The 27,701-nt window shown below is 41.3% G+C and overlaps 1 protein-coding gene and 1 long non-coding RNA gene across 7 annotated transcripts in view; one reads left to right on the top strand and one right to left on the bottom strand.

The window, feature by feature from the left end:
* The window catches only part of GRHL2 (grainyhead like transcription factor 2), a 158,240-nt gene extending 139,961 nt beyond the window's left edge, over positions 1-18,279 (bottom strand). The window contains exon 1 of one of the 4 annotated variants that reach the window (XM_077846813.1): positions 17,819-18,279. Coding sequence is in view for 3 of the 4 variants with exons in the window: in XM_077846810.1 (XP_077702936.1) it covers positions 17,876-17,895 (20 nt within the window). In the remaining variant the exon portion in view is untranslated. The remainder of the gene's footprint in view (positions 1-17,818) is intronic. The other 3 variants (XM_077846810.1, XM_077846811.1, XM_077846812.1) reach the window with 3 other exon arrangements.
* Positions 17,330-23,836, top strand: LOC144283116 (uncharacterized). 3 transcript variants are annotated; one of them, XR_013351451.1, is made up of 3 exons: positions 17,330-18,017; positions 21,420-21,473; positions 23,293-23,836. It is a non-coding gene; the product is annotated as an uncharacterized LOC144283116 (long non-coding RNA). The 3 variants fall into 3 exon arrangements; XR_013351450.1 differs by having other exon boundaries at positions 17,330-18,218; XR_013351452.1 differs by lacking the exons at positions 17,330-18,017; positions 23,293-23,836 and adding an exon at positions 18,329-18,573 and having other exon boundaries at positions 21,420-23,286.
* Positions 23,837-27,701: the final 3,865 nt, after the last annotated feature.

Raw genomic sequence — 27,701 nt, 5'->3', positions numbered from 1 at the left:
CCAGAATAAAGTTTGGAAGAAACTAGTGTTGGAGGAGGGGTTGTTTGAAACTTTAGAACAGAGAAAGCCTTCCTAAGCAAGGCATAAAACCTAGAAGCCATTTAAGAAAACATGGAGCTTCTGCACAGCTCAGTCAGTTAAGTGTCTGCCTTTGGCTCAGGTCATGATCCTGGAGTCCCAGGATGGAGTCCGCATTGGGCTCCCTGCCCAGCAGAGTCAGCTTCTCCTTCTGCCCTTCACCCTGCTCATGATCTCTCTCTTGCTCTCTCTCTAATAAATAAATAAAATCTTTAAAAAAAAAAAAAAAGGAAAACAGACGAATTAAGCTAACAAAAAATTAAAAATCTTTGCAAAGCCAAAAACACAACACAGTCAAAAGACACATGACAAACTTGTAGACAACAGGCTAATCTCTGAGTACATACAAAGCTTTTAACATTTATCAGGAAAAAAAAAATCATCAGGAAAAAGCCAAGAGCACCATGTGATCCAGTAATCTCACTTCTGTGTATATTATTGAAAAGAATTGATATTAGGATCTTAAAGAGATCTTTTCATTTCACTGTTCATCACATTACTATTCACAGTAGGCATAATATGCAAATAACCTAGTATCCATTAACAAAGGAAGGGATAAAGAAAAACGTGATGTATACATCAAGGGAATATTATTTCACCTTAAAAAAAAAAAAAAGGAAATCCTGCCATTTTCAACAACATAAATAAACTTGGAGGGCATTACACTAGGTGAAATAAGACACATACAAAAAGACAGGGGATCCCTGGGTGGCTCAGCAGTTTAGCACCTGCCTTTGGCCCAGGGCGCGATCCTGGAGTCCCTGGATCGAGTGCTGTGTTGGGCTCCCGGCATGGAGCCTGCTTCTCCCTCTGCCTATGTCTCTGCCTCTCTCTCTCTCTATGTCTATCATGAATAAATAAATAAAATCTTAAAAAAAAAAAAGACAAATACTCTATGACTTCACTTATATGAGGTGTCTAAAGTAGCCAAGCTCACAGAAAGAGAGAATACAATATTGGCGCTAGTAGCTGGGGAAGGAAAGGGAGAGTTGTTATACAACTGGTTTATCATTTCAATCATACTAGATTAATAAATTCTATACAACATAGTCCCTGTAGTTAACAATGTGGTATTATGCACTTCAAAATTTCTTAAGAAGGTAAATCTGATGTTGTATTCTTAACATAAACATACACACACACACACACACACACACACGAACAGAAAAACCTCTGGGAGGTGTTGTATAGGTCTATTATCTTGATTATGGTGATGGTACCACAGGTGTTTGCATATGTCCACACTCACTGATTTGTACATTAAGGTATGTACAAATGTCACATTAAATACATGTAATTCTTTGTATATCAATTACACCTAAACAAAGCCGTTTTTAAAAAAGACCAACAACAAAATAGAATAGGCAAAGAGCATCAACAATTCACCGAAGAGAAAAAAAACAAACGGCTTTTAAATACATGAGGTGCGCCTGGTGGCTCATTTGGTTAAAGCATTTGACTTGGGCTCAGGTCATGATCAGGGTCAGGGGATCAAGCCCTACACTGGTGAACCTGCTCAGTGGAGACTCTACTTCTTCCTCTCCCTCCGCCCCTCCCCTCACTCATGCTCTTTCTCTCTAATAAATAAAATCTTAAAAATGAATAAATATAATTAAAGAAATATAAAGTAAGAGAATAGATACATGTTAGGAAAAATTTTGAAGACTGATAAGATCCACTGCTTGAGGGTAGGCAGAAATGGATATATTCAAACATTATTGATTAGAATATAAATTAAAGTAGCATTTTGGGGGGACAATCTGTCTTTCAATATGCATAGCCTTTGCCTCATTTCTATGAATTCATCCTTTAGCCACACACATATTCATACTGTAGAATACTGTGCAGCCATTAAAAAAAAGTGTTTTCTAAATTGACATGAAACAATCAAAAATCATGTAACATGTATAAAATCGTTTATGTAGAAAAAATGAAAATTTTAAAAAATCTCAAATACATACACATTAATTTGTGATATAATACCTAGAAACATATGTAGAATGCTATTCAACAAACTCAAAATTCTGTTGAAAATGGTAGGAGCAAAAGAATTACAGAAGGGGTACTTGTTTTTTTTTCTCCTTAAATATATAGTCAATGATAGCAAACACACAGGTAATGATCTTTAGCCACTAAAATATTTAGAAAAAAAATCATAAAGTCATGGACAAATACTTCTAGGGTCAGACTGGCAAAAAGAGAAAAACATGCAATATGACCAATTACTTAAAGATTGCCCTTCCTTGGCATAGTGCTTTATAGTTTTTATGGGGGAAGGCCATTATTTCTACCTTGCAAATGGCAGACTTCCTAATTAAACAACTCTTAAATTTACAGCTTCAGGAAAATTGGAAATAACAGGAGAAAGGGTAACACAGATCACAGGAAATCCTAGATAATCAAAGAATATATTTAGAATAATGAGTTCCACCTTCGACTGGAATTAAATATTTTTTTCCTCCTTAATCAGTAGCCAAACTAATTTAGCTGAATTTTCCTTTTCATGCCCTCTGTTAGGTCTCTAGGAAGAAAAAAGTTGTATATCCAAAAGGTTAACCATAAGAGGAAGATTGAAGAGAAGATCCTCCATAATTAACAAACCAGATACGGGTTCCTGATTAATGCAGTCGGCCACCAACATTTTAAAATAAATTTCTAATTGTCCTAGATGTTTTAATGTTGTATATGTTTAGAAAAGTACCAAATCTGGGACACCTGCATGGCTCAGTGGTTGAGCGTCTGCCTTTGGCTCAGGGCGTGATCCTCAGGTCCTAGGATCCAGTCCCATATCGGGCACCCCGCAGGGAGCCTGCTTCTCCCTCTGCCTCTCAGTGTCTCTCATGAATAAATAAGTAAAATCTCTAAACGAGAAAAGTACCAAATCACTTCCATAAATTTCCAGTTTCCACAGATGCTATCTTTAACGCTTCAAGCAACATGTATATGACAAAGAACACAAATTTGTTCTAACCCCATTGCTCTAGAAAAGTTTTTTAACATAAAGTTTAATTACAGAGCCCTAGAGATTTATCTTTGAAAAGTGATTCCATTCTAAATAGCCCTACTATTTAGATAAACAAGCAAAGTGTTTCTTTTTTTTTCTTTTTAAAGATTTTATTTATTTATTCATGAAAGACAGAGAGAGAGGCAGAGACACAGGCAGAGGGAGAAGCAGCCTCCATGCAGGGAGCCCCATGTGGGACTCGATCACGGGACTCCAGGATCATGACCTGAGCCAAAGGAAGGCACTCAACCGCCGAGCCACCCAGGCGTCCCTACTGAAGTGTTTCTTAAACCACTAATAATAGACCCCCTTAAAAATGCAAAAGGATGAAAGCCTGACCAAGTCAGAAATGAAATAAAGTGACAGGTCTTTTCAAAGCAAAATAAAGCAGAAAATTTGAAGACTTGCACTATTTTGTCTTATTCTGGACCTTCCTGCCTCCAATTTTCCCACAACTAATTGCTTCCAAAATGGAAGGTAAGTGTACATTTTTTTCTAAATTACTTTTTTTTTTTCTAATTATATTGTTTAAGGTTCTCAGACCTTACACTAGTGGTCTGTTTCATCTTTTGGGGTCTCAGCACCTGGCATGGTGCCCAGCTCTGTGCCTGACCAACAAGCACTCGATAAATCACAAGGTGGAATAGATGTGTGTGGTGACCACTTATTTGTTGTTGTTTGAATATAGTCATCCTCTATTCAGTCATCATCAGTCAGCTTGGAGATATAGGCTCCTTGTCCCTGGGTGCAGTTCCCCGAACTTGTGAACTTTGGTTAGGAAGATTGAGTGCAGACTTGGGTCATTGCTTTCATTTGCAAAGAATGGATGCTGTGCATTAGGGACAGTTCTCAGACCCAGTGACTGGGAGAAGAGACCATGCCTGAATGTTCTGCTAACAGTCTCTTTACTGACGCTAAACTGTCTACAGAATCCCAACAAGAGCTTTTAAGATATCAAAATATTTTACACCTTAAAAACAAAACATGGGATGCCTGGGTGGCTCAGTGGTTGAGTGTCTGCCTTCAGCTCAGGGTGTGATCCTGGAGTCCCGGGATCGGGTCCCACATCGGGCTCCCTGCATGGAGCCTGCTTCTCCCTCTGCCTGTGTCTCTGCCGATTTCTCTGTGTCTTTCGTGAATAAATAAAATCTTAAAAAAATAATAATAATAAAGCTCTCCTGAGATAGAAAACACGATTTTAGTAAATGGAAAGAAATACAGTCCCAAATAACTTACCATTTTTACCCTACCAAACTGGCAAAGACTAAAAAGAGGATAATATGCATTGTTGGGAAGGAACGAGAGAAATCCTTCTCTCAGATATACTGTCAGTGGGAGTGTTAATGAGGAGAAAATATCTGGATGGCAATTTGGAAATATGAGCCAAATGCCTTTAAGAAGAGCATGCAAATGATCAGGGATTTCTATTCACTGGAATGTTTTTCAAGGACTAACTTAGTTTTCATAACTAAGAAGTATGTGAAAATTTAGCTCAAAGGATAATCATGCAAATATTCACTTTAATAGTAAAAAACTGAGAAAAAAAATCTAGATGTATGACAATAGGGAACTGGTTAATTTGGACATTTCCATTCCATGTAGAACTATGGGGCTATTAAAAATGCTTATCATCATGGGAAGTTACCCATGATCAATATTCATGTAAAAGATAAGTTATTAAACAGTATGTAAATTACTATCTCATCTTTGCACACATTTGTATGTATGTATATAGACAACACAGTAAAAATATAGACGTCAAAGTGTTAGTAGTGTTCAGATCTCTGTGTGGTAGTTTTGAAAATGATTGCATATTCTAATGTTTTTACAAGTAAGTATGAATTAATTTACCTTATCAAGGATCTTTTTTCCCCAAGTGCCTTAAAACTGAGGCTAAAATAAAGGGAAAAAAATGTAATGAGTTAAGCCCCTAAAGGTTGATCTCAGACTGCACATCATGAAAGCCATGAAAGTACTCACACATACACACAAGAGCTATATGATTTGACATCATAAAGCATAAAGCTCTGAACATGTTTTAAATCATGAAATTAAATGACAAGAAGTTGGGGAAACAATAGCCAGAATTTTGACAAAAGGGTTAATAATTACAGGTGTGTAAAGAGTTCTCACAAATCAATAATAAAAATATCAGCATCACAGGGTTTGTTTGTTTTAATGAGTGGAAAATAAGAAAAGGGCGCTGCTAACCCATATGGTGCATTTGTACAGATGGTGGAAGGTACCCTTTTCCCTGGGCAGGGGCCAGAGTGAAGCATAGCTAGATCTCAGCCCCAAGGCCCCCGCATCCAGGACCATAACAACACAACCATATACATATGCTATGGTGAGCCAGATCTTCAATAAAAAGAAGTATAAATGACCAATAAACATCTGAGAAAATGTTTAACTTCATTAATTATGAAACTGAAAATTACAACAAAAATACACTTTTATTTTGCCTTTTAAATGGACAAAAAAATTGTAGTTCTCATTTACTGATGACACGATGTGCAAGACACTAACACTGCTGGGAGAAAAATTTTTATAATCTTTCTAGAAGTCATTTTCAAATTATGAATCAAGAACCTAAAAATATTTATGTCTTTTCAATACTTCCAGAAACCTATTCTAATGTAATAACCAAAGATACAAAGATTTGTGTATAAGCATGATTTATAATAATGAAAAAGCAAAACAACCTAAATAAAAATAGAAGATGGTTGATTTCATCTTTAAGCGTTATGTGGAAGAATATTTAAAAGACTAGTAAAATGCTAATAATGTAACATTAAATGAAAACCCAGAGTGGCAGGAGTGATGTAAAAAAAAAGGGGGGGGGTTGTCATAACTTGTATGCTCTTTTATAACCATATTCACATGCAGGCACTTATTAAAAACTGTAAGGAAATACATAGTATTAGGATCCTGGAATTATGAGTGATTTTTTTTCTTCTATATACCTTTCTCTAATTTCCAGTTTTCCTCAGGACTCTATATTATGTTCATAATCAGAAAAAAGTCTCCCCAAGAAATGGTGCTTTAAAAAAACACACATGCAAATCCCAAAGTGCCTCATAAAATAGTTATAATGAAAGTCCACCTGGGAGATGGGCTTGGAAGCAGTTTAGTGGGTCATTCAGAAACAGTGATTTATAAAATAGTCCATCATATGTCCAGTACAGTAAGAATCTCGGAATCATAACATTTTCAATTTCCTCCATATTCCAGGAATATGTGATACAACAACAAACAGCAACAACAAAATCTGGTTAGTCCTGAAAGCTCTGAATAGAATGTGCAATTTTATTCACCTGGCCAAGCATGGGTATCCTGCAGTAGAAAAACTTGCGACTTGTAATTAAATGTATCCCAGGTATCTACCACACACATATTTCATTGTTTAGGAAGGATCAGGAAGACAAAAAAAAGCATATGGGCCCTTCAAATGAGAGGAAAGAGAAAAACCATCGCTTACCCCAGTTTATTTCGATTTTAGGACACTAGAAGCAGTCAAATGAATGGTGTCCCAAAAATGTGTGGGCAAATTCAAAAAGCAAAATTGAGGTTTTGTGTGGCTGAATAGAATACAAACCATACCTTCTGGGTTGTTGATTAAAATTGAAAATAAATACAGGATTAAAAAAAAAAGTCCTTCATTCATCTCTCCCACAAGTTCTGTAAGAATAAGTGCTTATATTTAGACTTTAAACATTCAAAGAAAATAATGATTTTTGAAAATGTAAGACAGAGTATAAGAGGTCTGATGAATTTCGGCACAAAAAGAAGGAGCGTGTTGGGGAGGGGAAACCAGGGAGGCCTAGGAGAGAAAGAGGTAATTGCAAATTTCACTTTTGAATCCACAACCAAAAGGCTTACCCACCATATGAGTTTCTGCTTCACAAATTCTTGTGTTGTTCCCACATCCAAACGTTGTTTTGGTTTGCTCCTGTTTGCAAAGTTCAATTTCCATTTTTTTTAAGCTTCTCCCCCCACCCCTCGTTTTTTTTGTTTGTTTGTTTTGTTTTTTTGTTTTTCTGTTTTTCCTTCCTGACATAACTTCAGTGATTCTGTAAGGCTATTTTCTCTCTCAAGTTCCCATCATGTACTTTTTGTTCTCCTGCTGTGGATGCTCCTTGGATATGTTGATAAGCAAATAATTTCACATTTTCTACAAAGGCTCCATGAAAGAGCCTGCAGGAAATCCAGTGATGCAATCTCATACAGCTTAACTAACAGACTCCAGCGTGCATCTGGCATGATCTATGTACCAGCTTGTAGAAGCAGGTAGATGAGTCACACGCTCGGGCCCTCCAGGGAAAATGCAAGTCTACGTTATGGAAAAAAATAAACTGTGGTTAAAAAAAAAAATAGAAACTCAAACTTGCCTACAACTGCTTTTTATTCTTAAAGGAAGCCGTATTCTGGGCTCTCCCTGTTACTCCTAAAGATTAAATACAACTGGATTCACCACCCAGAGCCTCTCCCAAGAACACTTGGGTGGAGTCTTAGTGAAGGCTTTCTCCCCTACAGAGAATTTTCTTTAAGGGAAGCTACGCAGGCACAGCCTACATACTCTGTCCTTCTTAGTCATTCCTCTGCTTCAAATTATACGAAGGTTGGAAACTCCTACACCCATTTGTGCTATTCTGGAAAATAGTTGGAATCTGATCATTGGGCAAATCCAAAAATACAGAGTTGTTGAGACATAACGTCAACAAATCTACAGGTGAGTGAGGCACAGTGCAGAAGACACATGTGGTGCACCAGCAGTGAAGTGCAAGGTGGAGTGCCTCTTCTGTGGGGGAGCCAATACATTCTACCTTGAACCAGTAAGCAGGCACATTTTTCCATTTTATTTAGAGTACATATGTGTTACTCAAAAAAAAAAAAAAAAAAAAAAAAAAAAAATCCCTGGCAGAATGACTGTTTTAAAGTATAACCTTTAAATATTTCTCTTTTATTACAAAAGCAGTACAAGCTCATAATGCAAACTAGAAAAACATGGAGAGGCACAAATCAGAGACAGAAGTACCTATGATTTCTTCTACAGAAAGCAAATTACTGTTGATCTATTGTGGCCTTATTATTATTATTATTATTTAGGTTTTATTTTCTATGCTATAAACATTCCAGTAAAATACGTCATGAATATTTTCTCCTGCCATTAAATATTTTTCCATAATATGATTTATAAAGCTTCCAGAGTATCCCGTCTCACTGAGCACAGCTTACTAAAACCAATCCTTGGTAGTTGGGCACATAAGGGTTTTTCGGATGTTTCACTTTCAAAAATAATGCTACAATTAATATCCTCGTTTATTTCCGTAAGACAGATGGCTATAACTAGAATTCAGGTGTGTTGTCAACAAGTAGTACCATTTCAGCCAGTTTTGCCAAAGTACCTTCCAGAAAGTTTGTATTCATTTATAATCCCCCTAGAAATGGATTTTCCCCAAACCTAGCTTTTTATAGCTTTTGTGAATTATCTACTCATGTTCTTTGACCATATTTCTACTGAGGCATCTGTCCTTTATTAAAATGCTTTCAAAAATATGTAAGATATACATATTTTTTAAAGTAGACACCAAGATTTCAAAGCAGCTAAAAAATCATGGTCTGCAGAGGAAGTATAAATGTACCTCAAGGGTCATGTAACCTATAAAAAGTCCTCCAACACGTAAACCTTCCAAGGGCTATCTATTATCTATCTATCATTATCTATTTCGTCCTGGTATCAGTACTGACTTCAGAGAAGACTGACTTCAGAGAATCCTATATATATATATATATATATATAAAACTCAGTAACAGAAGGAGATTTTATTCCAGACCTAAGTGAATGGTCATTAAGTGCCTGATGTGAAATAATATATTATCTTATAATTGAAGCGAACCACAGATACTCTTTTCATCCATGTATTATTTAATACCTTCTCTAAACACTTACTAAACTATTGGCTTCATAATACTGTCTGGAAACGGGTGTCCCTGAATTATGTTTTATTAAGAGGAAACGGAGTATGGAAGAGGAGGAGAGAGGGAGAAGAAAAAAAGAAGAAAGAAGGAGGGGAGGAGGAGCAAGAGGGAGGGGGAGAAGTTATCCCATTTAAGTATCTCAGCTTTCTAAATTTTACTCAGTGTTCCATCCATTCTGATATTGCCTCACTCTCGCTCCACAAACCTGCCCCGAGTAACCCACTCCCTAGGCTCTCCCTGGAAAGAGTTCTCAGAGTACCTGCCAGCTCTTTTTATCTAATTTTCTTATATCCTTTATGTATCAGCCCACAGTGAAGCTGTGCAGGTGTCCTCTAGGTAAACTACTGATTTTATTCCTAGTTGCCCTTCTGAATTCCATGGGCCCTCTGAATTCCTCCCACCTGCCAGAAGTCTGTTTCTCTGTCATCTTTTATTAAAAGATTCACCTTTTATTTTGGTAACAGGATGAGGGTGGCATGAGAGTGGAAGCAGGTCCCACTGTGCCCAGTACTTTCTTATCTTGCTAAGATCCATCACTGCTTCTGAGCCACCACCAAGTCTAGACCCCTCTGGAGGGAGAAAATGAGATGCACAAAATGTTGCAGCAGGTGATTTTATCCTCAGAGATCATTTATTTCAACTTTGTTTTACAGATGAAAAAAATGAAAAAAGAATCCTCTGATCTTATGTTAATTATCTTCCTGGCAATTCAGGAAGGAGGCAAAAACTACCTTTGTTCCTTGCTTCTTTGAGAAGTTAGATCCAAGAAGTACAGAAAGCAGTTATTTTATGGGGCTCAATGAACTGAGAACTAAAAACAATGATTTGGGGTGAGTGTGGGAAGGAAAGTCCATTCCAACTCACACTAATACTATCAGAATCTTAAACAGGTGTTTCATATATTCATGGTTCTATTTTAAGAAGTAAATAGGCAATGCCTCTCCCCCCTTCCCCAGTCTCCCTTCCCCTCTCCCCCCAAAAAAGACAGCGTATTTTTCTCAAATTAGTTAAAAAGTCAGATTTTCAACCTATACTTACAACCTCAACATGCAACACAGAAGGAAAAAATGCCTGGCACTTTCCTCCTTTTTTTTTTTTTTTTTTTTTTTTTTTTCACTTTCCTCCTTAAACAAAACTTTTAGCTCCAAATCCTATACTTGGTTACTCACATGCCCTGTGTGATCTCTATGGCTCATTCTAGCTCCAGGATTCTAGGCTTCAAGTTTTGGTTTTTTTTTTTTTTTAAGATTTTTATTTATTTATTCATTCATGAGAGACACAGGGTGGGGAGAGAGAGAGAGAGAGAGAGAAGCAGGCTCCATGCAGGGAGCCTGACCTGGGACTCGATCCCACGTCTCCAGGATCAGGCCCTGGGCCGAAGGCGGTGCTAAACCGCTGAGCCACCCGGGCTGCCCTAGGCTTCAAGTTAAAGTCAGTATCAATTCTCCAGAAGGGGAAACCACACGCCATCCCATACTAGACTTCAGCCTGGCTGGGACCCTCCTACTGAGAAAAACGCTGGCAACTCAACAGTAGCTAAAGCATGGTTTCTTCCTCCTCTTTCTTTTCCTCTCTTTTCTCCATTCTTTACTTCAACGCCTTTTCTGCAACTCCAATCTAAATTCAGAGACCTTAAAAAACAAGACTACGGCCCAGGGGGTGAGCCATATACTTGTACATCCAGCATTCAGATGAAAGGCCTGCGCCAAAGTAAAGAGAAGCAGCAAGCAAATCTTGCTTTCTTTTTCTGCTCTGGAGGGTGTCTGCATTCACACTTGTAAAGGAAGCATTTCCTTGGGAGAGAATGTGAAGTCAGATCACTTTAAAAGTGCTTCCCACAAAGTTCATTGCCATGTTCATTACAAAGTAAAATTAGGCTCTTCATCCGCTGCAGGCAGCAATTGCTTCCCACTGAATGCCCATTCAAATGCATGAACAATCTCCATAACCCAACTTATTGTTGAAATGTACATTGAAATCCCCTAAAATGGATCAGCTTTTCTAGGATTCTCCAAAGAACTCTAAAAAGGTGTACTTGTGTGGCATACAGCAATTCAAAATGTTCTGTTTTTAGAAATAATGTTTTTTTAATCCTGGTAGTCTCCAAAACACAAGTTAAACACTTTTAAATCCTCTTCCCACTAAAAATGAGTGGGGGTGGGGGTTGCGAGGTAGATCCTCAAAGAGATACTTTCCTGTTTTTATCCAATTTAATCCATTATAGTCCAGTCCTTTTTACCATTTACCATTAAAAGCCTTAGAATAAAAAATAATTTCCTAGTAATTAATGGATGGATGGATGGATGGATGGATGGATGGATGGATTTGAACTGAACTGGGATTTCTCTAAAGGATGGAAATATACATGGCAGGTGGAGAGTAAAGTGAATCTGAACTTTTGGGGCCTTCCCAAGACCTGTAAAGCTGTCTGCGGGACTCCCAGGTACATGTTGTTGTTACTAAGCAACCACTAGTCCTCCTGGGCCAAAGCAAAAATTCCTATTCAACCTGTTGCTGCTCGCTAAGGAATTTTTCCTGGACAAGTTTGCCAACCAATCACTACTCGATTTCAGCTTCGACTTTGTTATAATTGAGCATGAATCCCTGAATACCTCTCGAAAAGGAAGAGAAGGTCCACACCCTGATAGGAGGCCAGGCATCATAAGTGAGGACTCTAAGTAACTTAGGATAAGGCTTTACTTATGCTAAAAAGAACGCAAAAGGAAACGTTTTCCAAGGCTAAACTCCATTGACTTCAATTAAATAAGGCAACATCATTTGGGCCATCTTAACTTCTGGCTCAGGTAGCAAGGATGGGGTGCTGATGCTCAATGTAAATGCTAAGAGAATGCAGCAAAGTTCGCTGACTAAAATGACACCTAAAATCACGTTCATCTCGATGCATAAAACCTGTGCATGTGTCAATTTCCACCAAGTAATATGAGAGGAAAAAACATCAAGAAAGTAGTATTAAGAGACAAACCAAGGAAGAAAGGAAGGAAGGGAAGGAGGGCCAGGGTGGGGGGAGTGGGAGAGGTGGGAATGTTTGGCTCAGACTAGGGAGAAAGAGGGAAAATATTCTTTATCTCAATTGTTCATTTTTTAACCAGAAATATATGCCTAGTCATGTCAAAGTCACCAAGAGAAACGGAAGCATTTGCATGAATTACCTAAGCCTTTTTAAAAAGTAGATTTAAAAACCTAACATCAAAATAATAATCTTGTTTAAATTATCTATAGATTTCAAACAAATACTTCTTGGGTTATTGGATATTGTTGTTTAAATGTGCCTATGTATGTTTGACTTACCTGACCACTTGTTTAAATTCTCCTTTTGACTTTGCAGAGTCTAACAGAAATTGCTAGATATAGCTCCTCATCAACTGATCCGGCACTTACTCTTAATCCTCCTTAAATCAGATGGCACTGGGCCCATTTGGGTGGCCTGATCCTGGCATTCAGTTTAAAACAGAACCTAATTACAGGACAACAGGTCTAGTACCATCTTATCAGGCTAATACTTAAAGGTACCATTAGCCCTAGAAATGAAACTGCAGCCATCATCCCATTAAATCATTTCACCAGGGACCAACATCTGACTGGAACTTGTTATCTTTGACTTTGCACTACAAAATAGATTCCAAATTCAATGAAATGACTGTCCCTAAGAAAAATGAACACCAGTTTTAGGTTCTAATGTAACACAGCAGAAGGTCAAGGTTGACCTAATTCTAACCTAGCACCCTAATGAGTGGGCTCCAGCCTAAAATCTGAGCTTGACCTTAGCTACAGGCTTAGCAGAGGCCCACATGGGTGACATCACTCCAAATCAGTTCTTTAGCAGCTCTGGAAATATATGACCTGTCAAAAGGACCCCATTCTTCGAGAAGGGGTAGTTCAGCAAAACAAGGAAAGCAAACAAAATTGACAAGAGGCCAAAGAATTCTAAAGCCAAGTTAAAACTGTATCAGAAGCTGCTTAAACAGGATAGCACAAGGAATGTAAAATAAAGCCCCCAGGTTTCATTTCCCTGTCACACTGGATAAACACTGGAGAAGTCAGCATATAAACTGAATTTATTATGTAAAGTAACATTGAGCACTCAAAGCATGATCTCACTAATAAACCCTATCATAAAAATGTATATAAAATGTTCCTGGGATAATTTTTTAATTCAGATGCCCTAGCCCCTCTGATTTCACAGCTCTGAGGTAGGACCCAAGAATCTGTAGTTTTACCAAATGCCTCAAGTGGTATTTTTGTAATCATATGAGTTTGGGAAGCAATGATTTAAAGGGCTTCTTGGAGATTTCTGTTATTAAGCACATTACACGTAACCACAGTAGTGTATTTATTAGGCACATACGTAATTCAACTTTTTTAAGTCAATTAAAATTTTTATCTTGTTGTCTAGCATTTTCTTATTTTTCAGGTAGGTTACCTTTGCCTGTGTATTACACTTCACTTCATTGAAGATATACCAAGCTAACCAAGCACACTGTAGTGTCTCCCTTCCAAACACAGTGGATAAGTTCCTGTTTTCTGGAGGATATAAGTTTGTAGAAACTGAATGAGGGCAAGAGGAAGACAGGAAAGGCAAGCTTTATTTTGCAGGTGGCTAATGTCAAAGGAGCTGAAGAGTGGTAGGTTTCACTAAGGGTGACAGAGCAAACACCATTTGTACTTGGTCTCTCTTCTTCACTTCTAATTCCCAGGAATCTTCTAGGATGTGTGTACTTATTCATCTCTAAGTTAAGGAGTATGTAGAATTTAATCCATTATAGAGAAAAGAACACTAGACCTTAACCATTAAACTGGTGATACTTGGGGAAAGAGATAAGGCTGATGCTATTAGCTTATTATGTACTTACCTCTCCATTGCCAGGATCATTTATTAGTATGATTTTGTCTGTTCTTGAATGTACAAATATCTGGACTATTAAGGAGAGAATAGTTTTGTTAGTTTACATAATTACCTCCCTGAATGACGGGCTCCTTTCTGAATATGCCAAGTATTCTTCTTGGCGAGACCTCAGGGTCTTTGCACTTGCTCTTCCATCTACCTGTATTCTTGTCCCAGGTATCTTCAGTGCCTGATCTTTCACTTCCTTCTGGTCTCTGCTCAAAGGTCATCTCATCACAGAGGCCATCCCTGACCATCTTATATAAAATATTTCCCATTTTTCTTAATCTTTTTATCCTACTTTGCTTTCCTTCATACCATGGATTACCTCTCATTTGTTATATATTCCTTCTTGATTGATCTACTGTCTGTTTTTCCCCCTACTAGAATGTAAACATCATGAAGGCAAGAACTCTGTTCTATTCACTTAGTGAATTTCAATGCCACCATCAATGCCTGGTATATAGTGGCACTCAGGATATATTTGTTAAATAAATGAATAGATATTTTTAATGGTTTGAGGAGGACATTGTCTCATTACTTCTTAATACTTGTGATCTTAAAATATACAAGCATGCATCTATAAAACTAAAGAGTAGAAAGTTTAATAAAAATGTTTCATCCTGTTACTTGAAAGTTCCTACCGTATGAGATAGCTATAACTTTGAGCATTTTCTGTTTCCTTTCTAGAAAAACGGCCAGACTCCTTAAACACATAGAATGACTAAAAGAAATTGTCCTAGGCAAAAGCGGGGTGAGTAAGGAGAAGAAAGATTGAGATATCATGACCTGATAAATACATTATCGTACTTACATTGTGACTTTTAGGCACTTGCCAGGTATTGGCTGAATTAAAATTATGTCTATGCACAGCTCGCTTTCCTTGAGAGTGTGAACCCCTTGAGGGCTGGTTCATCTCATACATTTTTTTACCCTCCTATAATGCCTATGTGAATGTGTTGCAAATAGTTTGTAACCAGAAAACATCTGTGTAGTGAAAAATACCTGTGGGTATCAAATAAAATTATATCCATATATGTAATATTATATTCTCCCTGAATATATTTTATATATTTTGACAATAAAAATAAAGTTTCTAAATCTATCACTGCCTTACTAAAATACACACGCTTGTTGACAAAGACCATAAATCTTATAGAATTTAAGGAGGAACAGAAAATCTTCAAATATGTACAAAGACAAGCTGTCCTAAAAATAATGATAGCATCAACATTACAGAACATAAAAAGCAGAACATTACAATCTGAAAAGTCCACAATCATAAAAAAGATGATGCTACTTCAGTCGGGACTTGCGACCTGGAATGATCTTCTATGCTATCCAAAAGATTACCTACACTTTGATGGGTTTATGCAAAAATATCCCGTGCGTATCCTTTCAGGTTACTTCTAGAAAACAGACAGGCATCCTGGGTGGATTTACCATGAAACGGATAAAGCTCAAGCTTCGGGACTCTTTGCTTGCTCTGGCAGGAAGGAAGCCAGAATAGGTTTCTCTCTTCAGCTCTTTTTTTTAGAGCCCACACTCCCACCCCACCTAACACACACAGTTCCCAGACCCACCCCTCCGGTCCTCCACACTAAGGAAACAAAGCTAGAATTCCTAAAACCCCAAGTTATCATTTATTAATTTTAAGCGTTTCTCAATAGTCCAGGCAGAGAGGGAGAGGCAAGTGGGGTCCAACAGTCTTTTGTGGGTATTGTTCTTAATGGCATTACTTTTACCGGGATACAAAATTAAGTCTTGGAAAGTATGACTAGACTTTCCAAGTCTACATTACATATAAGTATATGCTTTCATTACATATAAGTATATGTAATCCCGAATAGTTATTACCAATAAAAATTAAGTAATGCATCGTGGTGAAACCAGATTGCCAAAGCAGAACTCATTTTCAATACTAAACAGTCTGTTGGTGCCAGGAGTAACAGCAGGTTAAAATAAAGATCGGTCCGCTCTCGCTCCGAATCCAGCGGGGTCGCGGTGCATCACAAAACTCAGAGGGCCACCAGTGCTAATCGTGGGGTTCGATTAAAGAATCGCAACAAGTCGTATCCGATAAGCACTAGGTTTGCAACCATTTTCGACACGAAGAGGAAAACAATCCCAAAATTCCTGCTGTCATCTCCGGGCTTTGGCTACCGAAATTTTCAAGCTCGGGGAACGATTTCCTACAGGCTCCAGGAGCGAGCGAGCGAGCGGCGGGAGCGGCGGGAGCGGCGGGCTCCGCACCGTCCCACACCTTCCGGTCCCGACGCCAGGCGTGGAGCGAGCGGCTCTGGGCTGATGGGTGGCACCGTCCTATCATCTGGTGGTGGTTCTGGGGGGCTGTGGTCGCTGTGGTGCGGGTGGGACAGCCCGGGGCGTCGGGCACTTCTCCTCTACCCGCGGCGTTACTCGGAAGATGGCCCGCCCCGCCCCCGCCCCGCCCCGCCCCCACCCGCCCCCGCCCCCGCCCGCACCCCCGCCCCCGGCAGGCCCCTAAGGCACTCCCGCGGCCCGTCAATCTGGGACTGGTCCCGGGCCAGTTCGGGGGGCACCGGCGGCCTGGTGGCGCCCGGCCCCGGCCCCGGCCAGGGCGCCTCGGGAAGGTCTCCTTGGGGCGCCCAAACACCGGGGCGGCGTCGCCGCGGGAAGCAGAAAGGCGGCCGCACGCCCTTCCCCGGGGCCTCGGCCAGGTCCAGCCCGGCGCGCCCGAGCGGGAAGGGAGAGCCGCCGCCTAGTCCCCAGGAGGCCGCGGGCCCACCTCAGCTCCCTCCCGCCCCGCCCCCGCCCCCGCCCCCGCCCCCGCCGTCGGCCCCACCTCCCCGCTAGCACAAAGCCGTCCCGAGGCGGGGGCGGGGGCCGGGGCGGGGGCCGGGGCGGGGGCGGGGGCCGGGGCCGGGGCCGCGCGAGGCCGCCGAGACGCGACCGGACGGCGGACGGCGACCCCGAGGCTGGGGCCGCGCAGGCCGCCGATCCCCGGGCCCGCCCGGAGGTCCCGTCCCGTCCCGTCCCGGACGGAGAGGCCGCGCTTGCCCGCGCCGCCCTCGGGGCGCCCGGCGCGACCCACGCCGCCTCGCCAGCCAGGCCCGGGGTGGCGGCCGGGTCGGGGAGCGCCGAGGGCCGCGGGCTCGCTCGCGGGGCCGTGCACGCGCCGCCCGACGGGGAGAGCCGAGCGGCTGCGGGCCCTCTGGCGCCCCCGCGGACGTGCCCGCTCGAGGCCCCAAGTCGATTCCCCTCACTTCCCGGGGCCCCGCGCTGGCGCACCTGCGGGGGCGACACGCGGGGCGGGGGCGGGGCGGGGCGGGGCGGGGCGGGGGTCCCCGGGGCCGCGGCACCCCCGGCGCCCGCGCCTCGGCACAGGGGCGCACGGGCGGGCGCGCACACACGCTGCCCGGCCGGGCCCGGGAACATGGCCGTTTGGGCTCCGGTGTAAGGGCCCTTTGTTGCGCTCACACAAAAGCGGCCGGACCCGCTCGGCTCGCAGGCCCTTCGCGCAAATCGAGGGAGCTCGGCTGAATTTCCAAATGGCCTTAGAGGCCTGAAGCGGCGGGAGCGACCAGGGGGAGAACGCAGGCCTCCCGCCTCGTCGGCCCGAGCTGTGCCAGGGGCCAGTGCTCGCCCGGGAGGCGGCAGCGGAGGTCGCCCGCGGGGACCGTCTAGGCCCAAAGGGGGTATTAGACGTTCGCATTCTTGTAGGGTTCCTCCGCTTAACCAAGGTAGAAACGTAATCTGGAAAAGTCTGGATACAACAAAAAGAAAAAGAAAAAAGAACGAAAAAAAATACCAACAATAGCAACCAAAAAAAAAAAAAAAAAAAAGCACACACCAAAAACAAAAACATAACAAACCAGTTGCCATCAGCCCAAAGCGGTAGCAGCAGCAGCCGGCGCGTGTGATCCACTTACTTGTCCGACTCTTGTGACATGTTTGATCCAATGAACTCGCTCCCCTTTTCCTGGAGCCTCAGCCTCTGGTGAAACTGGACTTTCAAGTCTGTGCAGGTGACGGTGTGTGAGCGCGCCCGAGATGGCAGAACAAGAGCTACAGGTAATTCTGCTTTTCCGTCCCCCCGCACCGCTCTCGCTCGCTCGCGCGCCCGCGCCCGCGCCCTCACCTAGCCGGAAAGGTGGGACAAGGGGGGCCTCACATGGGGCCCGGGCTCGGAGGCGGCCGCGCGGCGCGGAGTCCTCCCGGATCGTGGCAATGGGCGGCCACAGAGCAGAAAGTGGCGGACTTGGGCGGCCACAGGTAACTTTCTCGCAGGGAGCTGAATTCTTTCACTAAAGGATACAAGCCCGAGGGACGAGCTGCGCGGTGATTGGCTGCGAGGCTCCCTCAGGTGAGCTGCCATTGGCAGAGGCGCGCTCAGGTAAGGCCCTTCTCCAAGTGCAGGTAACTCACTCCGTAGTTTACCTGCGTGGAGCGGCGGCACGCCTGCAGCTCTGCGGCCGCCCGTGGGAGCGGAGGGTCGCTGCTCTGAGCAGACCTACGCCACGCTCCCTTCCTCGCGGAGAACGGCCCGGGGGGCGGGAGGAGAAAAGCAACACCTGCAACCACTAGGGATTGTGGGTCAAACGGAAGGCCTAAGGAGAGCTGAACTCAGGTACCCCAAGCCGGCCGGAATCAAACGCGCAGCCTGACCGCAAGGCTTTGAATACCCACTTTTTGACGTTGTCAGAAGAGTGAGGGCCTCAAGTTTACCTTGTGCTCCGAAGGGTAGAAACACAGAGATTGCCGAGTCGGTTGTGTAATTGCATTTTTAACATTCTTATCCAGAACAAACACTTTTCGTGTCCCGATGTGTAAAAGATACCAGGTAGATTACAGATTTTCACATGGATGAGCATCCTTTCATGGGCTAGGCCGATGAAGAGTGGGGTGGTTCTGATGGGGTGAGAAGATTTGGGGTGAATAGACGCTAAGATGGCCCAGGCCTGTGTCTTCTATCTCAACTCTAGCCTGGGATTCCAGAGCTGCAAACAACCACCGAATCCCTTCTATAAACCTGTTGTCATTTGACGTTTCCAGGCAGGCATCAACATTTACATTGTAATTCAATAGAAGCAGCGACTACAAAGGTGCTTTATCCTTCCAGCTTAATATGGTTGCTATGGAAACAATTCAGGATGAAACTGACTTTTTTGCGGTTCTGTTTCCCCTGGTTGGGAACAACGCAGATTACCAAAGGTTTAATTTATAACCACTTGTTCCTAAAGAACATTGGTGAAAGTTCTGACAGGAATGTAGTCCATACCTATGAATCGTTGAACTAAGGAAAGCATGGAGAGTATATCATATTTTATTTCAAGTTAATACTACATTGCCAGAAATGATACCCAACTTCTATTTTAATCTTTATGGACCAGATATTTCCTGAAAATTATGCCCTGAGACAGGTTGTTTGTTTGTTCCATGTTTCATGCTCAGCAAATGAATTAAAACTTTTATTCTCACACAGTATAAGCACACACACTTTTTAAATATAACATATTTAAATACAATACAATACCCACTGTTTCTCTACCTTCTTAATCTCCTTTCTAAAAGCATCCACATTCCACTTTTAGCCATCTCTTCTGTCATTGACCTCTTTCTTTTTTCTTTCTTTCTTTCTCTTTCTTTCTTTCTTTCTTTCTTTCTTTCTTTCTTTCTCTCTCTCTCTCTCTCTCTCTCTCCCTTTCTTTCTTTCTTTCTTTCTTTCTTTCTTTTTTTCTTTCTTTCTTTCTTTCTTTCTTTCTTTCTTTCTTTCTTTCTTTCTTTCTTTCTTTCTTTCTTTCTTTCTTTTTATAAAGATTTTAAGTAATCTCTACACCCAAGGTGGAGCTTGAACTCATAACCCCAACATCAAGAATTGCATGCTCTTAGGACTGAGCCAGCCAAGGTGCCCCGACCTCCCCATTTCTAAACAATTTATACTTTTTTTTTATGCCACTGAGAGGGATTTATTCTTCCATGAAATTAAACTATAGCACTCTGAACTGTCTATTTAGAGCTGCAATTCCATCCAGGATTTATGTTAAGATTTTTCTCTTCACTCAAAAACAAGACTCCAAGGGAAAAAAAAAAAAATCATTCAGGAAAAAGAAATTGAAAGCCCTCCAAAATAATTAATTTTGTTTACATCTGGAAATAAAGGCAGATGTTACCACTTTACACTGACAGGTGCCACACCATGGGCTCATCCACACAGGCTCCTCCTTATAAAACTTGTACTGCACTTAAAGTGATTTGACACCTAGAGCTCTCCCTTGAAGTCACAGATAGGCGCTCAGGACTTCCTCTGCAGAAGAGGCTCAAAGGCTTTATAATTTATACTGATATCTTTTGATTTATCAATTTAGATGTTGTGCTTTGACCACCTGTCACCCTTCGAAAAGGATTTAGATCTTTCAAACTTCATACAGTTTCCCCTTCCACCATTCTACCAGCATAGATAGCTCTTTCACCATTTAGCGGTAGTAACTGGTGACTGCAAATACCAGTGACAACAGAGCCAACTAGTGTACTGTGGTTGTTTTCTTTCTTACAAAACCTTTAATCTGTTTACTTAGTAATGCACCAATCTTTATATTTTTCCTGCAACGTATCTATCAAATGACTATTACATTTATTTTCCAAAAGATCAAATAATCCCATTTCCCCCCACCGAAAACATCCCTCCAAAAGTTCACTGTCCTCCTATTCCAAAGGAGATGAATTTGTCTCAGGACTCTGTTGTCATCTTGAGACATTCTCTCATCTCCAGAGCAAGAACTCCATTTCTTTGTCCTGTGCCTTCTTTCTTGGTTTACCGCTTCATTTTTCATGGCACATGTTCTGGTAACAACCCAAGAAAGAGTACAGAAGGCAAAACTTCAAATGGCTTTATTCAGTCCTTACTTTTGAAAGAACGTTTGACCAAGTGTAGGATTCTAAGTTGAAATTTTTCATTCAGAAATTGATAAAAATTGCTCCTTCTCCTCTAATATCCGGTGTTTCTATTGAGCATTCCAGTGAAATCCTGATTTCCATTTCTTTGTGACCTGGAATTTTTCTCTCTAGAAATGTGAAGAATAGTCTGTTTATTTCTAATATTCTGAAATGTCATAATTATGCTCCTTAGTTCTCTAGTATTCTAAAATTTCGCTGTGTTGAAGGCTTCTATCAAATGTCTGCAAACCTTTGACTCTCCGATTCATACTTAAGAACTAAGTCCTAAAACCCACCAGAAATTTTACGTATAAGGGTGGGCAGGAGTGGGCTTGCTGTTCAGAGATCAGATGGAGTTTCTTCTTTCCATAGATCCTTCTTTTATTTTGAGCTCTTCAGTTTCTCAGGAGAAATATCTACAATCTTTTACCTGAAGGGACTTTCAGCTGGCTGCCGATATTCTGGAAGCAGTTCAGGGGAAGGGGTCCAGGTAAGTCATTGCTTACTATGCAATTTTTCTTGTTCTTTTCTTTCCTGTAGGTGCCTTGCTCCTGCCTGGTGTACAAGGTCTCTCTGCTGTTTCTCTGGCTGGAGGTAATCATCTGGCTGCAAGAAATGGGACAGGAGACCTGAAGATCTAATAACTCCAAATGCCCACATTCACTCAGGCCCCTGCCTCTCACCTCTTCTCCACTTCTGGGACCCTGAGCCCCCTCATCAGCACCTCCTTCTGATTTCTGAGGCTTGGTAGCCTATCGAGCTCTTTTTCTATTGACCTCTAGGATGATATTAGATTTTTTTTTCTTTTTTAAAGATAGATTTATTTATTTATTTATTTATTTATTTATTTATTTATTTATTTGAGACAGAGAGAGGGCACAAAGGGGGAGGAAGATCAGAAGGAGAGGGAGAAGCAGACTCCCCACTGAGCAGAAAGCCAGATGTGGGGCTTGTTCCCAGGACCCTGAGATGGGGATCTGAGCTAAAGACAGATGCTTAACCAACTGAGCCACCCTGGTGCCACTAAGACAATATTTGAAAGTAGCTTTTGCTGCTCTCTTAAACCAGTTTCTACTGGTCCACCCACCCCATCTTGCAGAATTGTGTTGAAGTAATCTTTTGCAGATGACCCCTCCTTCATGCCCTTTGGTCCTGTGTATTTATTCTTTGTGTTTCATTACTGTCATTTTTAGGAGACAATAAAGATAAACAAGTGTGAGTCCGTCCATCATATTTAGTTTGCAGCCATTTTAAAAAAATATCCAAAAGCTTTTATCACATTTGTCACAAATTTGTTGGTGGAAACAAAACAAATGGATTTCTGGCCAAACTTTTCTTTTTATTGGTCAGTGATGTTGAGGATTCGTTTCTTCTTCTCCAACATCATTCCATTCCTAACCTAGTGATTGTTTATATAATGGTTGACCACTGTCTTTATTTGGAGCAATTAGCACATCAAAAAATGAGTCTGGAATTTGCCACAGTATTAATCATAGACTTAAAAGTCTCCGCACAATTTAGGGTTTGATGGTCACTTTAGGTGGCAGCAACAAAGCAAATTTTCAGATAAAAAGCTAGTCATAAAAAAATATTGTTTTTAAACTAAATTATTTCATTTGTGAGATTAAAGTTGTAGTTAAATTCACAGGCAAGAAAAATAGAATTCGGGCAGCCAGGGTGGCTCAGCGGTTTGGCACCTGCCTTTGGCCCAGGGCGGGATCCTGGAGACCCGGGATCAAGTCCCAAGTAGGGCTCCCTGCTTGGAGCCTGCTTCTCCCTCTGCTCATGTCTCTGCCCCTCTCTCTGTGTGTGTCTCTCAGGAATGAATAAATAAAATCTTAAAAAAAAAAAAAGGAAAATAGAATTCTTTATTTTATTAACATTTTAGTAGTAATCTTTAGCATCTATTATGATGACTAATTACATTTTCCTAAAGCAAAAAGTTTAATGTTTGATACTAAATTGCTGTTTTATCATGATGAATCTTTAATTTTTTATTTTTAAAGATTTTATTGATTAATTTGAAAGAGACAGCATGAGCAGGGCCAGGGCCAGGGGCAAGCAGACTCCCTGGTGAGTGGGGAGCCAGTGGCAGCTCAATCCCAGGACCCTGAGATCATGACCTGAGCCAAAGTCAAAAGCTTAACCAGCTCAGCCACTCAGGCACCCTTACGGTGAATCTTTTATAGTGAGACTTTGGGAGAAGGATGCCACTTCTGCAGAATCTGGGCAGAAATCTCAAGTTTTAATGGCTTACAGTTCTAGTAAAACAAGTCTGGCTACTGTTTGTTTGCCCACCACATATTATCATACACTGGGCCACTACAGTATGACTGTCATTGAATATACTGCAGAGCCATAGTATTTTGTACTATAAAAACACTAACTTGTTTTATTGGCTGTTATCCCCCAGAAGAAACCTTGGGAAGAATGAAATGGACCCAGATGCCTGAATTTGAAATCAACAAAAAGATTTATTACTTAATCACCTGAGCATTAAAGAGCAGTTTCCTTGTTGTTTGGGGCCACTTCTATTTCTCACAGTTGCATGGATAGGTGTATTTGCATGGACATTTACTGATTCTATAAAGGCTCTTGAACCATGGTGTGGAATCCAGCTAGCAGTTAGCTGAGGTTTGCATATTTCCTTCAGGTTAGCAAATGTTTCGGTCTCTTGGGCTGGCCATTAGTAACTCTTTAGTAAAAAGAGTGGTCTTGTTAAAACAGGGTGCATTGGGGCACCTGGGTGGCTCAATGGCTGAGCATCTGCCATTGATTCAGGTCATGATCCCAGGGTCCTGGGATGAGTACTGCATCCTCCCTCTGCCAACATCTCTGCCTCTTTCTCTGTGTCTCTCATGAATCAATAAATAAAACCTTAAAAAAAAAACAAAAAACCTCTTTGTTTAAAAATAAAATAAAACAGGGTGCATTGAACACGTCTTTATCTCTACTTCCTCCTGCAGTCCCACTGGTAGAAGAATAAGAGAAGAGATGATAAGGTTAAAGATGACAACAAAATCTAGTAACTGGAAAGTAACTAAAGGAGAAAGAAATGACTTAGCTGAACTGTGAAAGATGAACCTGAGCATCTGTAGGCTCTAAGATCAAGCCTGGTTAGCCTGCAGAACCTCATAAAGGTTAGAGCAATCAAGGTTCCAGTTATCATTGAAGGTGGATACTCATTGAAGAGTAATAGGGCTGAAACTAGAGGGATTGATTCAAAATCTGGATACAAAACTATTAGGCCCCTACGTCCTCATGCCAAGCAGCATAATCAAGTTCCCACCCTATTGCTTTGCTAGGGCTGCCCTAACAAAGTGCCACAGACTATGTGGTTTAAACAACAGGAATTTATTTTCTCATAGTTCTGAAGGCTTGAAGTCCAAGAGTCAGGGATTTGGCAGTTAGTTTCATTCTAAAGCTGGTGGCCGGGGAATCCCTGGGTGGCTCAGTGGTTTGGCGCCTGCCTTTGGCCCAGGGCGTGATCCTGGGACTCCAGGATCGAGTCCCGCATCAGGCTCCCGGCATGGAGCCTGCTTCTCCCTCTGCCTGTGTCTCTGCCTCTCTCTCTCTCTCTGTGTGTCTATCATAAATAAATAAGTAAATCTTTAAAAATAAATAAATAAATAAAGCTGGTGTGTGGTTGTGTCCTCAAATAGTCTTTTCACTGTGAATGCATGTCTGTGTCCTAATCTCCTTTCTTTTCTTTTCTTTTTTTAAAGATTCTATTTTTTAGTAATCGCTACACCCAATGTGGGGCTGGAACTCATAATCCCAAGATCAAGAGTCGCCAAATGAGTCAGCCAGGCATCCCCTAATCTCTTTTTCTTTTTTTTCTTTTTTTTAAAGATTTTATTTATTTTTGACACACACATACAGAGAGAGAGAGAGGCAGAGACACAGGCAGAGGAAGGAGCAGGCTCCATACAGGGAGCCTGATGTGGGACTCGATCCTGGGTCTCCAGGATCACACCCCGGGCCCAGGCTGCCCCAATCTCTTTTTTTAATAAGGACATTAGTTATAGTGGAATAGGACCCAGCCATATTATCTTTTTTCTTAATTCATATTATCATTTTATCTTAATTGCCTCTTTAAAAGCCCTCTCACTACAATTACATTCTGTGGCACTGGGGATCACAACTTAACATTTAGGGGAGGCACAGCTCAGCCCCAAACCCTATCCTTCCTCCATGCTGGCAGGAGACAGACGTGTCAAATGGAACCCAGCAGACTTTAAGCTAAGGTACATCAATAATCAAGAGTGAGGCATTGGACCTAACAGCAAGGAGAGTAAGTGAAAGACCAAATGCTCATCAGGGAGACACCATCTCCTCACTCTCTCTACTCAGCTTCGTGAACCTGGAGCCAAGTGTATACTACCACCACTCATGCCTCCCTGCATTAGTCAGCAAGTCCCATGCTCACACAGGGAACGTCTAATATGCCACACTCTTAAATATAAATATGAGATCACAGATTTGAGAGAAGCCATCAAAATGAAGTATAAAGACCAGAGCAAAAATCTAAATAAGAGAGTGATCTTTTTTTTTTTTTTTTTTTTTTTTTATTCATGACAGACACACAGAGAGGGAGAGAGAGAGAGGCAGAGACACAGGCAGAGGGAGAAGCAGGCTCCATGCAGGGAGCCCAATGTGGGACTCGATCCTGGATCTCCAGGATCCGGCCTTGGGCTGAAGGTGGTGCTAAACCACTGAGCCACCCGGGCTGCCCAAGAGAGTGATCTTGAGGTAAACAATACAGGGATGGGATAAAGATTATAAAATTAATATATAAGAAGGTGTTACAGTCATGAAAGAAGAAGAGCATGCTGTTTAAAAACAATAAAACAGGGGATCCCTGGGTGGCGCAGCGGTTTAGCGCCTGCCTTTGGCCCAAGGCGCGATCCTGGAGTCCCGGGATCGAGTCCCACGTCGGGCTCCCGGTGCATTTAGCCTGTTTCTCCCTCCTCCTGTGTCTCTGCCTCTTTCTCTCTCTCTCTCTATGTCTATCATAAATAAATAAATATTTTAAAAAATAAAATAAAAAAAAATAAAAACAATAAAACAATCATCAGAGAACCAAAATGAATTGTGGACTTCAAAATATAAAAGCTGGGCAGCCCCAGTGGCCCAGCGGTTTAGCACCACCTTCAGCCCTGGGTGTGATCCTGGAGACCAGGATCAGGTCCCATGTCATGCTCCCTGAATGGAGCCTCCTTCTCCATCTGCCTGTGTCTCTGCCTCTGTGTGTGTGTGTGTGTGTGTGTGTGTGTGTCTGTCTGTCATGAATAAATGAAAATAAATAAATAAATAAATAAATAAATAAATAAATAAATAAATAAATACAAATAGAATAGAAAAGCTGAAATAGAGCCATTTGTCATATAGTTGTAGATAGAATCTAAGAAAGCTTCCAAAAAGTAGAATAAAAAGACAGCAATATAGGCAATAAGAGAGAAAAGATAAGAAAATTGCAGAATCAGTTAGGAAGATCTAATATGTGACCAATAGGTGTTTCAGAAAGAAAGAATGGAAAAAAGGTTGGGAAAAAAAAATTTAGAGGAAAGACAAAATACTACTTTTGAGAACTCAAGCATTGTGAGTCTCCTGATTGATCTGATCATGTAGTGTGCAGTACAGTGGATTCTAAATGACGTAAATTGAGGCAATTATGATTAAATTTCTGGGCTGACCTTTCCAGAGAGTAAAAGTAAAGTGAAATGAGCAGAGAAACTGCTCAGACACAAAGGCTCAAGAATCAGAATATATTAGCTCTCTCAACAACATTGCCAGCTTGAAGCTATTAAAAGCAGTACCTCTGAATACTGAATTGTATGCCTACACAAGTTATCAATGAAGTATAAAAGTAGGATGAAATTCAACTTCAGAAACGGAGTCTCAAAAGTGCCTCTCATGCACTCTTTCTCAGAAAAATTTGGACAATGTACTTCTTTAGAAATTAGGAGAATGAGGCAGAACCAAGAAAGATAGTCTTAAGACTCAGAAAATAGGGGAGTCAGCAGAAGAAGCAGTTGGATGTCAGAATGGTGGCTTTGTAGCAGGCTCAGAGAGCAATGAAACCCTCTTTCAACAGAGGTCTCTGGGTGGCAGGAGGAGGTGGAACCCAACGATTACATTTAACATTGTGGAAAGTTATATTGAGAAATTTTTTAAGGGTGTGGAAAGCCAGAGAAAACAAAATACATAGTTAGCATTCAGTAGCTCCAGGGGGAAAGAAATTATACAAGAATGGAAATACTATCATACTAATCTTAGTATATACTTGGTTTGACAGCAAATAATATTCATGTGATCATAGTAATGGAGTTACTGAATGGTAATTTATTAAAACTGTTGATAAAACTCAATCACGAAGGTAGAGGGAGGAAGACAGTGGTGTCGTGTGGGGGAGGAGGAAATGGCAGGTCTTGACGGAGGGTGATGTCCTCATCTACTATAACAGAAAGTCAATGGTTGTTGCCTAAATCTCATAAATCACAAACTAGCGACATAAATACTGAGTCAGGAATGCCTTGTGCTGCTAATAACATCAAGGCTGATTAATAGTGGTTTAGAAAAATAAAATTTCGTTTTCTTCACTTTAAAGAAAAAAAGATCTGAGAGTTAGCAGCTGCTTGCTTCAGTTCTGATGCTCAGTTTTGACATCTCTGAGAGTCTCTTGGCCTTTTTCTTGTGGATACAGAGGACCCCTTCAACTTTAACCATTATGTTTAAGGCAGTAAGAAGAGGAAAGAGATTGTGTGAACCTCAGTGGTACCATGTATCAGGAAAGCAATTCCCTCACTGACATTGGCCAGT

The sequence above is a fragment of the Canis aureus genome, chromosome 14 (genome assembly GCF_053574225.1).
Source record: "Canis aureus isolate CA01 chromosome 14, VMU_Caureus_v.1.0, whole genome shotgun sequence".
Taxonomy (NCBI): Eukaryota; Metazoa; Chordata; class Mammalia; order Carnivora; family Canidae; genus Canis; species Canis aureus.
The sequence above is the reverse complement of the archived record's forward strand: the minus strand, read 5'-3'. Positions and strand labels throughout refer to the sequence as shown.